The following is a 13009-nucleotide window of genomic DNA, read 5'->3' on the forward strand; positions in this document are numbered from 1 at the left end:
TCCCTTTAAAACATTCACATGTTGCACAATGAGATGTAAGCCATACTTGCCAACCTTGAGACCTCCGATTTCGGAAGGTTGGGGGTGGAGGGTGGCGGGGACGTGGTCAGGGGCAGGGTGGGACGTGGTTGGGGGCGTGGTTAAGAGGGGGGAGTATATTTACAGCTAGAATTAACCAAGTCAAGTATTTCACACATATATATATATATATATATATATATATATATATATATATATATATATATATATATATATAAGAAATACTTGACTTGGTGAAGTCAAGTATTTCATATATATATATAGTCAAGTATTTCATATATATATATATATATATATACAGTATATATAAGAAATACTTGACTTTCAGTGAATTCTAGCTATATATATATATATATATATATATATATATATATATATATATATATATATATATATATATATATATATATATATACATATATATAAGAAATACTTGACGTTCAGTGAATTCTAGCTATATATATATATATATATATATTTATTTTATTATATATATATATCCATCCATCCATCCATCTTCTTCCGCTTATCCGAGGTCGGGTCGCGGGGGCAGCAGCCTAAGCAGGGAAGCCCAGACTTCCCTCTCCCCAGCCACTTCGTCCAGCTCTTCCTGTGGGACCCCGAGGCGTTCCCAGGCCAGCCGGGAGACATAGTCTTCCCAACGTGTCCTGGGTCTTCCCCGCGGCCTCCTACCGGTCGGACGTGCCCTAAACACCTCCCTAGGGAGGCGTTCGGGTGGCATCCTGACCAGATGCCCGAACCACCTCATCTGGCTCCTCTCGATGTGGAGGAGCAGCGGCTTTACTTTGAGCTCCCCCCGGATGGCAGAGCTTCTCACCCTATCTCTAAGGGAGATATATATATATATATAAAATAAATACTTGATTTTCAGTGTTCATTTATTTACACATATACACACACATAACACTCATCTACTCATTGTTGAGTTAAGGGTTGAATTGTCCATCCTTGTTCTATTCTCTGTCACTATTTTTCTAACCATGCTGAACACCCTCTCTGATGATGCATTCTGCTTCGTCTCCTTGTTGTGTGCGCAGTTGTGCACTGCACTCTCTAAAAGCCGTATATGTTATTGTCACATATGCATGTACACTAGATGGCAGTATTGTCCTGTTTAAGAGTGTCACAACATTGCTGTTTACGGCAGACGAACTGCTTTACGATAGACAAAACGTGACTGCTGTTGTTGTGTGTTGTTGCCGCGCTGGGAGGACGTTAATGAAACTGCCTAACAATAAACCTGGAGGGGGCGTGGCCTCCAGCTCCGCCAGAACTTCGGGAGATTTTCGGGAGAAAATTTGTCCCGGGAGGTTTTCGGGAGAGGCGCTGAATTTCGGGAGTCTCCCGGAAAATCCGGGAGGGTTGGCAAGTATGATGTAAGCATGGGATAAAGTCTACATTCCTGTAACTTTCTGTCTGTAAAATATTTTTATTAGCATTTTTGTCATCCAGTATCAGCATTTCACGATTAATATTCATACATTAACATTCTTAATAAATGACAGTAGAATAAGCACATATCTGATTGGGTAGTCATAGTGTAACAACCCTGGCCGATCACACATTTATTGAACTTTTCGACAAACAATATTATTGTCATTATTTCAGGAGAATATATATATATATATATATATATATATATATATATATATATATATATATATATATATATATATATATATATATATACATATTTATATATATATATGTAGCAGGTATATAATATATGTTATGCATTCCACCAAAATTCCCTCACATTTTATTTGATTGCTCTATTGTATTCATTGGCACTTTTATTTTGTAATTTCTTCAGCAAATAGTTCGTTTTGGGAGCATATGTCATTTTATTTTGAAGTCCTACCTTCTTCCGGTAGTGACGTTGTCGTCCTCACTTGCTGTTGAGACATGCCGTGAGGAGGTGAGTGTTTTTCTCTGCTCTCGTGTTTTAAAGAGAATGTAACTGTGAAACGAGGTTATAAGTTACTCTGGTGCTGCTAATGTTGCTGACATGTTCATGTACACTTGTTTTGCTCAGAGTTTGAGTGTTTTAGAAAACGTTTTGCCAGTGTACTGTTCGGTAGCACTTCTCACTCACACACAGTGGCTGAGGCACTTCATTGAAGTTTTCCCTCCATTTTAGACTGGTGTGCTGCAGAGTCGTGTGTTAATGCTGCCGCATTATTTCTTGTGTATTTCATACAGGTATGTTTCTGTTGCTCCCAAAACTTTATTCTATTCTTCTGCACTGTTTTAATTCATTGTTTATTTTGCTATTGTATATAATATTTGACGGTGGTATATTAATTTTCAGTGTATTTGTAATTGTGATGTATAGGTTTTGTGACATTTGTGAATGTTTATGATCACTTGCTGTTGAGACATGCCGTGAGGAGACTGGTGTGCTGCAGAGTCGTGTGTTAATGCTGCCGCATTATTTCCTGTGTATTTCATACAGCAATAAATACGCCACCTGTTTCGGCTAAAGGCAACCACCGAGTCCCCTTGTCTTCCAAGCAACACCAGCAATACACAACGCAGACTCGAACCGGCTACATTGGTGCCGTGACCCGGATGACATCGTGGATCAACACCAGTTTGGTCACCGGAGGTTGTTGAACGTCAGAACAACAACAAATGAAGGTTTCTTTAAGGGGGTTACATTGAAGTGACTTTGTCCCAGTAAAAAGGGGGATTTGGTATTTTTTTTTTTTTCTTCATTTACCTAAAATGGAAAGTTAAAAAGGCATTTAAAAAAAAAAGAAAAAAAAAAAGTAAAGTGTCAAGTGAAAGATGAGAAAAAAAGCACTTTCCATTTGTTAATGTAAATCAATAGTAATATATTTTTAAAATTTTTGTTGACATCAACCAAACTATTTTGAAAGATGGAATCCAATGTTGTAAATGGGACAGCTGTTCGAACTGTTGATTCTGGTTTTGGTAGGGGGGCACAGCTGTTTAACACTCCAATTTCTGGTTTTGGGAGGGGGGCACATATGTTTAACTCTCCCGTTGCTGGTTTTGAGAGGGGGGCGCAGCTGTCTAATTCTCCAGTCACAAGTCCAGGTGTTGTGGGATCACCAGCGCTCAGCTCCACCCATTCAGTTAATGTCCCAGGCAATGTAGCTTCCCCAGCTTTCACTCCCACCTGTCTACCTGTTCACACACCCCTTACCCACAGACCGACTTTTTGTCTTTCAACCATCCCAGACAGGAGTGACCCAGCTTTGAGTGACCTCATCACACACATTGCCCAGCAAGTAGGACAGTCTATATCAGCTCAGTTAAAGGGAGAGAGTCAGACAATTGAAGGCGATCAAGCACGAGTTCAGAACTCAGGTGCAGGCCAGTCAATGGTTGACTCCACGCTTAACCTGACTGGTGTGAAATTAGTCATGCAGTCCGATGTGAGGGAGCCTCCTGTGTACAGAGGGGATGGGTCCGACCAGCTCTCAGTACATGAATGGGAAGAGCTCATGGACACATACTTGAGAAAAAGGAACATACGTCTAGAAGAGCAGCATCAGGAGATGTTGTCTAGATTAATGGGGAAAGCTAGAGACATTGTAAAGATAACACTCCGTAGCAATCCATCACTGATGCCTCATGAGAACCCAAAAGTTATTACTGACTTACTGAAACAGCATTTTAGTGGTGTGTCATGTTCCAGTATGCCTCTTGCAGACTTTTATAGCACTGTGCCTGTAACAGGAGAGAACCCAGTTGAATACTGGATCCGCCTTAACAAAGCTGTTGATGCAGCCGAGGAGGGCTTGAGCAGGCAGGGGCGGCATATTGATGATCCTGGTCAAGAGGTAACAATGATGTTTGTCAAATATTGTCCCGATCCCTCCCTTGCTGCAGTGCTGCGGTTCAAAGCACCAGAGAAATGGACCGCTGGTGAAATACAGGAGCACGTTGACCGTTATCAGATCGACATGAGAGAACAGCTGAACACCAGAACAAACTGTCTTGCACCAGCAAGACATGTGACTGCTCATATTCAAACACCTGTGTCTGAGGAGGTGTCTACACATAGCTACCCAGAGTTGACTCCTGTCCAGGCCAAAGTGAGTGCCAAGTTTACTCCTCAGGTTGATGATAATTGTCTAAAGACTCTGATTGGTCTGCTTGACCGCACACTCGCCCAGAACAGCCAGGTGCTGGCTCTGAAAAATCAGCCGATGTATAGACAGCGCCCGTTTGACCAGTCACAGAGAAAACCCTGCAAGGTGTGCAAGTCTGTGGAACACACCACTTTAGTGCACTGCAGGCGGGAGTACCTGTGTTTGTCTTGCTTTAAGCCTGGCCATCTAAAGAGAGAATGTCCAAGCTACACTCTTGGACGGGAGGATCAAGCTGCACATCCACTTCAAGAGCAGCAGGGTTTAAACTAACTGACCCGCATTGGGAGAGGGGACGTGTGGGTGAGGACAATCAATCCCTCAAAAGTGACAGTGAATTTGAACAGTGTTATTTGAAAGTGTGCAGTGCAGCATCGGACGATGTGAAGATAATAGCACAGAACACTCATAGAGTTGAGCCATATGATGAACTGTTCTATACTCCAGTTAATGTGAATAATATGTTCCAGATGCAAGGAATGCTTGATTCAGGTTCCATGGCCTGTACTTTCAGTGAAGAAGCAGAAGGAAAGATGCTGAGTGAAAAAGTCTTGTTAGGACCTAGACTGATGACACAGGCAGTGGTTTTAATTGGGTGTGGAGGAAAACTCACTAAACCGAAGTGTATGTATGAGGTTGAACTGAAGGTGTATGGGATTAGCTGTATCGTTCCAGTTCTGGTGGTGCCAGGCCAGCGAGATGATCTCATCATCGGCACAAATGTGATTAAGTTTCTCATGCACCAGTTAAAGAACAGTGATGATTACTGGCGGCTTATCTCTGTTTGCAGTCCTTTGTCATCACCAGAGTGTGAACAGTTCTTGGACCTCATGGCAAATACATCTCGTTGGAGGGGTAAAGAGCTACCAGACAAGATTGGCACAGTAAAGCTGAAGCAGTCAGTAACTCTTTTAGCGATGCAAGAACACCTTGTCTGGGGCAAGTTGCCTAATGATACGGCCATGTCACCAGAAAGCACTGTGTTGGTTGAGCCGACCTCATCCAGGTCCATGCCACGTAACATCATGATTGGCCGTGTTGTGACACCTCTGTGGGGTGCTAGGTGGGTCGCCATGAAGGTCACCAACCTGTCTGATAGACCAGTTACACTGAAAAGGAACTGTAAGCTTGCAGATGTGTCCCCTTGCTTAGCTGTGGAAGATTTTGAACTCCTCCAAGGCTCTTGTCAAATTGACAAAACTCTAACAGGCAAACACCACACACCAATTAGTCCTTCAGATCTCAAACAGAGACTACGAGATGTAGGCCTTGGCAACCTTGACATAGAGCCCTGTCAGACTAGCTACGCAGGAAAGGAAAAGTTAGTGCGGTTGCTCGAGTGTTACAATGATGTCTTCTCCAAGCACGAAATGGACTGTGGTGAAGCGAAGGGCTTTGTCCACCGCATTCGACTTACCGATGACCGGCCATTCCGCCTTCCTTACCGGAGAGTACCCCCCGCTCACTACCACAAGCTACGTCAAGTCTTGACAGAAATGGAGGAGCAAGGGATCATTCGGAAGTCTGTTAGTGACTATGCCTCACCGTTAGTGATGGTATGGAAAAAGGATGGAAACTTGAGGATCTGCACCGATTTCCGCTGGTTAAATGCGAGAACACTCAAGGACGCCCATCCCCTGCCACACCAGGCAGATTGCTTGGCTTCCTTGGGAGGGAATACCTACTTCAGTACCATGGACTTAACGTCCGGCTTCTACAACATCCCCATGGCTGAAGAGGACAAAAAATACACGGCCTTTACAACACCGCTAGGCCTGCATGAGTATAACAGGATGCCGCAAGGACTGTGCAATAGTCCGGCCTCTTTCATGCGCATGATGCTGTGCATATTTGGGGATCTGAATTTCAGTAGCCTGTTATGTTATTTAGATGACTTGCTCGTATTTGCAGCGACTGAAGAGGAGGCCCTACAGAGACTGGAGGTCGTATTCCAGCGCCTGCGAGACCACAACCTGAAGTTAAGTCCCAAAAAATGTCACCTGTTGCGATCATCCGTCAAGTTTCTGGGTCACATCGTAGATGGAAGTGGAGTGGCCGTGGACCCTGCGAAGGTGGAAGTCATATCCAGTACGTCAAGGTCTGATCTCATGGAAGATGACGGATGTACACCTTCAGTGCGAAGGATCAAATCCTTTTTGGGCATGGTGTTTTTCTACCAGCATTTCATCCCCAACTGCTCTTCCATTGCCAAGCCACTCTTTGCTCTAACTGCTGGTCAAAAGAGAAGAGGAAAGAAAAAAGTAAATGGGAAGGCAGGAACATTCAGGAAACTCAAACCTGATGACTGGACTGCGGAGTGTGACGTCGCCTTTGTCAGTCTTAAAGAGAGTTTGCTGGACTGTGTGGTCCTTGCACATCCTGACTTCTCACGTCCCATGATTCTGTCGACTGATGCTTCCTTGGACGGGCTTGGTGCAGTATTGTCACAAGTACCGGCTGGTGAAAGTAAAGCGCGGCCCATAGCATTTGCAAGTAAGACCCTAAGCAGTTCTCAGAAAAATTATCCAGCTCATCGGCTCGAGTTTTTGGCGCTGAAGTGGAGTGTGTGTGACAAATTCAGCCATTGGCTGAAGGGTAATTCCTTCACAGTATGGACCGACAACAATCCACTCACATACATAATGACTAAGCCCAAACTCGACGCCTGCGAACAGCGATGGGTTGCAAAGCTTGCTCCATACACGTTCAGTCTGATGCACATTGCAGGAACCAAGAACAAAGTGGCTGACGCTCTCAGCAGGGACCCGTTTGCTAAGACTATTGGGAATAGACTAGTCTCAGAGTCTTACAGCAATCTGCTTGCCGAATCTGATGGATTTGGAGAACATGGAGTTCAGGATGTCTTCCGTTTAAAAGTCCAGTGTCACCAGATGAAGAGGACAAAACGAGGTGCAACTCAATCCCGTTGTCCCCCATCTCTGGATGGCGACATTGTGAAGGCTCTTCTTGATTCTCACGATCACTGGGGTGCAGCTACAGAGTCCAGAGCAACAGAATTGGTTCAGTCCATTCAGAACCTTGTTTCACCGGGACACGACCTGCTACCTGTCTTTTCCGTGGAAGAGCTCCGGAAAAGTCAAGAACTTGACCCAGGCATCTCTAGAGTCATGCCATTTCTGAATCGGCAGAGGAGGCCCTCAAGGCGAGAGAAGGACGGTCTGGACACGAGTGCCCTGGTCCTTATCAGACAGTGGGAGAGGCTTAAAGTTATTGATGGAGTGCTCTATAGAGTCACCAGAGATTCCATGAGCAACCAGAAGAGGCATCAGTTTGTGTTGCCCAATAGCCTGATAGAAAAGGCCTTGCGCGGTGTGCATGACTTGGCCGGACATCAAGGGCAGGCAAGAACAATTCACCTGGCAAGACAACGCTTCTTTTGGCCTAGAATGGAGCATCAAATTAAAGACTACATCAAGTGTTGTCAGAGGTGCATCCTGGCCAAGACACCAGATCCTTCCGCCAGAGCTACACTTGAGAGTATCAGGACCTCGGCTCCAATGGAACTAGTGTGCTTGGATTTCTGGGGTGCAGAGGATAGCAAGCAGCGTTCAGTGGACGTTCTTGTCCTGACAGACCACTTCACAAAGTTGGCCCATGCCTTTCCCTGTGCAAACCAACAGGTAAAGCAGGTTGCCAAAGAGTTATGGGATAACATCTTCTGTGTATACGGGTTTCCAAGGCGCATCCACACAGATCAAGGTGCCAACTTTGAGAGTGAGCTTATTGCAGAGCTGCTTAAACTATCAGGAGTCTCCAAGTCGCACACTACAGCCTATCACCCCATGGGGAACGGAGGGACCGAGAGATTTAACAGGACTCTTGGGAGTATGCTGCGTTCGTTGTCGCTGAAAGAGAAGGCCAAGTGGCCCCAGCAAATCCAGACCCTGACATTTGCATATAATGCAACGGTGCATGAAACAACTGGATACGCACCTTTTCATCTCATGTTTGGGCGGGTTCCGAGGCTCCCCGTTGATGTGATGTTCAAACGGGTCCTACATGACCCGGTGGTCGTTGACTATGACAGCTATGTAACATCTCTTATGTCTTACCTCCATGCAGCAGCCGGCATTGCTCAAAGGCATGCTATCAAAGAACAAGACAAGCAAGCCAGAGGTTACAATCGGAAGGTCAAGGGGACTTACCTGAATGTGGGAGATCGAGTACTCCTCGCCAACAAAGGCGAGAAGGGAAAGAAGAAACTTGCAGACGAGTGGGAACCAACAGTCTATACTGTCATGGACAGTAACCCGCAGACTCATGTCTACAAGTTGGAAGATGACAAAGGAAAAACGAAGGTGGTACATCGCAACTTTATCCTGGACATCAGCTTCCTGCCCATAGAGTCTGCTGATGGAGACATGTCAGGAACTGAGGACAGTCTTGATGATTCAGAGGATGAGTGTCAAATGGAGGATCTCATTGACTCTTTGGAGGGGGAGAGTTTGGAGGATAGGACGAGTGCATGGGTATTGAGCGGGGCTGAAGAATCCGCCAGTCACCAACCCTGTGACGGAGTGTCTATGGATGCAGCCCAGTCTGATATAGAGCAAGACTCTTCTGATACAGAGATAGACCGGTCAATGGCACCAGATACAGTATCAGTGATTGATGCAAGCAGTATCCAGTCGTTTCAACCAGTCACAGTGCCAGCAGTTGACACAGCAGACACAGTGCCGGGGGTTGCCACAGGCCATGTCCCAACTGTTATCCCTGACACAATGTTACCAGTTGGGGGACGGGGTCGAGTAAGCCAGGCATCCACACAAGAAGGCGGTGTGTTTAGAACACGTGCTGGCAGGGTTGTTAAGAGGGTCAGCCGCCTAGTAGAGACAATGGCTCAGACGCCGATTATCATGGGGGGTTTTTAAACTCATTTAGTTGGTAATCAAAGTGTCTTCTTGCCCTATTCTGTTCCGAAAGGTTGTCTTATGTTTCATTTTTTTCCTGGGATATAGTGTCTATTGTATTGTTGTTTTTATTTTGTTTTGCACTTTGCCGCTGTAAGATAGTATTTAGTGTGTATCCTTGCAAGTGGAACTTAAGAGTAAAGTGGGCCGGGTAGTTTGGTGTACACGGCACCAGGCGATTCTGGGAGGGACTAGGGTTTGCGCAACCCTTTGATTTCTCTAAACCTGTTTGTCAGGTAGCTCTCAAGCTGAATGTGAAGATTAGATCTTAATGTAAACCCATGTGTATGGCCCAGTGTTACTGGTCATGTCCAGTCAGCTGCTCAGGATTTTGGTGTAATTCAGGAGGGGTGAATGTAGCAGGTATATAATATATGTTATGCATTCCACCAAAATTCCCTCACATTTTATTTGATTGCTCTATTGTATTCATTGGCACTTTTATTTTGTAATTTCTTCAGCAAATAGTTCGTTTTGGGAGCATATGTCATTTTATTTTGAAGTCCTACCTTCTTCCGGTAGTGACGTTGTCGTCCTCACTTGCTGTTGAGACATGCCGTGAGGAGGTGAGTGTTTTTCTCTGCTCTCGTGTTTTAAAGAGAATGTAACTGTGAAACGAGGTTATAAGTTACTCTGGTGCTGCTAATGTTGCTGACATGTTCATGTACACTTGTTTTGCTCAGAGTTTGAGTGTTTTAGCAAACGTTTTGCCAGTGTACTGTTCGGTAGCACTTCTCACTCACACACAGTGGCTGCGGCACTTCATTGAAGTTTTCCCTCCATTTTAGACTGGTGTGCTGCAGAGTCGTGTGTTAACGCTGCCGCATTATTTCCTGTGTATTTCATACAGGTATGTTTCTGTTGCTCCCAAAACTTTATTCTATTCTTCTGCACTGTTTTAATTCATTGTTTATTTTGCTATTGTATATAATATTTGACGGTGGTGTATTAATATTCAGTGTATTTGTAGTTGTGATGTATAGGTTTTGTGACATTTGTGAATGTTTATGATCACTTGCTGTTGAGACATGCCGTGAGGAGACTGGTGTGCTGCAGAGTCGTGTGTTAATGCTGCCGCATTATTTCCAGTGTATTTCATACAGGAATAAATACGCCACCTGTTTCGGCTAAAGGCAACCACCGAGTCCCCTTGTCTTCCAAGCAACACCAGCAATACACAACGCAGACTCGAACCGGCTACAAATATATATATATATATATATATATATATATATATATATATATATATATATATATATATATATATACACACATAGATACATAGATACAGGGGCGCCGAAAAGGGGGGGTTAAGGAGACGGATTCTAGGGGCCCATGATGAAGGGGGGCCCAGAGAGGCCCCTAATGATGATAAAATTATAATACAGAAAAAATAATGACACTGTGTTGGGGGCCCTGTAAAGATTCTTTTCACGGGGCCCAAAATCCCTAGCGGCGCACCTGCATTGATATACCGGCCCCCAGACACATTTTTTTCTCAAAATTTGGCCCCCGGGTCAAAATAATTGCCCAGGCCTGCCTTAGAGGGAACGTTGCCTAGAAGTGGTTTGGAGGTGTCCACTCTCAGTGCTGCTGGAGTGATCGCCAAGTGCTAAAGTGTGTCTGAGTCTACAACCGTGCGTGTAATCACACTTAAGTAGCAAAACATGGCACCGACCGGCAGGATTCAATCGGTGCCAAGAAAGGTGCCCATCCATCACTACTTGTAAGAGTTCAATCTTCAAGTCCTTCTTGGAGGCTGCAGTGTAGCCTAGAAGACTGACCTGGATCCTGTTGAAGACCAGTTTGTCCGAAAGACTGATGTTGCAGTGTAGCCTAGAAGACTGACCTGGATCCTGTTGAAGACCAGTTTGTCCCAAAGACTGATGTTGCAGTGTAGCCTAGAAGACTGACCTGGATCCTGTTGAAGACCAGTTTGTCCCAAAGACTGATGTTGCAGTGTAGCCTACAAGACTGACTTAGATCCTGTTGAAGACCAGTTTGTCCCAAAGACTGTTGTTGCAGTGTAGCCTAGAAGACTGACCTGGATCCTGTTGAAGACCAGTTTGTCCCAAAGACTGATGTTGCAGTGTAGCCTAGAAGACTGACCTGGATCCTGTTGAAGACCAGTTTGTCCCAAAGACTGTTGTTGCAGTGTAGCCTAGAAGACTGACCTGGATCCTGTTGAAGACTAGTTTGTCCCAAAGACTGTTGTTGCAGTGTAGCCTAGAAGACTGACCTGGATCCTGTTGAAGACTAGTTTGTCCCAAAGACTGTTGTTGCGCACCACGCCGCTCCCGAGCTCCGCCTGCTTCCTCTTCACGGCGTAGTGGAGCAGCGCTCGCCTCAACGGAGACGTCACCGAGCCCAGAATCTGCAGGGAAAAAATGGCCGCTTAGAGACAACAAGAAAAGGGCGCGGGGATACGGCCTTGAAAGGCGACCTTGTCATAGATGCGATTGAGCAAGCGAGGCACCACGGGGAAGAAGGTGGGCTTGAGGGTTTTGATGTCGTCCATCAGGAGGGAGATGTCTCCTTGGTAGAAGCCCACACGAGCTCCGTGACAGAACATAGACACCTGACAGCAGAAGATGCAAAGTTCAACGTTCATTCATCCTTTGCAATAGTTGTAGGTACATTTAGCAGCATGTCCACTGAGTCCATTCAAAAGTCCATAGAGATAATTGCTCATTTAGTATCGCTTCAAAAGCCATCATCATGACAGATTTACGTCCACATTTCTAAAACGACCCAACTATTTCAATTTATATGTTAGCTGCATCTTTCCCCGAAAAATATTGGGCCTGATCAAACTCTACAACTTGGTATAGTATTAGTGGGCATGTAGTGTGGGATCTACTCAGAAGTGCTGCAGACCGCCCCATTTAATACATGGATGTGCCCATGGAAACACTCATTTCTCTCCACATTCAAGTTGTACCGGTGGTGCTTTGCCAAGTTATACAAGCAGCACACATCTTTCATCTGTAACGCCTCACAGTCAAAGATTAGATGGATGGATGAAAACAAAATGACTATATTTTGGGTTAAAGTTTGCCTTTCTGGGCCTCAGGACCAATCATTAAAAACTTGGGACTCCGCCTGGTCAAGCTGGAGACACAGTTAAAAAGTGTATTCAGGAGACAGACAGGCACAGCTGTGAAAGTTGATTCCATGATGACGTCACCAAGAATACACAAGTGAAAAAGAACGTGTCATTTTATGGGGCTTGTATGCACCATCAAATTTCTGTCTCATAAAAAACATATAATAAACATTTTAGTGTTTATTATTTTTCTCATTTTATTATTGTTCTCATTTTTCAAATTCATTCATTCAGAAGTTAGCATTATTTGTGTGTATATATATATATATATATATATATATATATATATATATATATATATATATATATATATATATATATATATATATATATTAATTTTTCTCCAAAAGCTTCAAATATTATATATCAGGAGTATCCAAACTTTTTCCACTAAAAGGCCCCATGAAAAGTATGCAGGGGCCACTAAAAATATTTTATTTAAAAAAAAATGCTAAAAACAGATATTACATATATTTAAAAACACAACTTTGTGTCAGCTTTGTGTTATAGGTGACTCATTATTATTATTGATTATTAGTTCAAAAATGTCAGCTTTTTCTTATTATTTTTTTGATTTTGCTGTTTTTTTCTTACATTTTTATTGTTGTTTTTCCCCCTGTAATAATAGAATAATAGAATTATGATTGTGCAACTGCATAACCTAGTAAGTCAAAAATTCTGCCTGTATGAAAATAATAATCTTTAGTTACACACTGAGTGTTTATTAATGTAATTTTTCAAATTATTTAATTAAAAAGTTATTTTTATGATTTAATTAGCGAGCTAAACTA

At 43.7% G+C, this 13009-nt stretch overlaps 1 protein-coding gene across 3 annotated transcripts in view; it reads right to left on the bottom strand.

The window, feature by feature from the left end:
- acsl2 (acyl-CoA synthetase long chain family member 2) overlaps positions 1-13009 on the bottom strand; it is a 129479-nt gene that overhangs the window by 34253 nt on the left and 82217 nt on the right. For all 3 annotated transcript variants that reach the window (XM_061981761.1, XM_061981760.1, XM_061981759.1), the window contains exons 12-13: positions 11556-11690; positions 11352-11486 (exon numbers count right to left, since the gene is read on the bottom strand). In XM_061981761.1, the coding sequence (XP_061837745.1) occupies positions 11352-11486; positions 11556-11690 (270 nt within the window). The remainder of the gene's footprint in view (positions 1-11351; positions 11487-11555; positions 11691-13009) is intronic.

Source organism: Nerophis lumbriciformis, linkage group LG24, assembly GCF_033978685.3.
Source record: "Nerophis lumbriciformis linkage group LG24, RoL_Nlum_v2.1, whole genome shotgun sequence".
NCBI lineage: Eukaryota > Metazoa > Chordata > Actinopteri > Syngnathiformes > Syngnathidae > Nerophis > Nerophis lumbriciformis.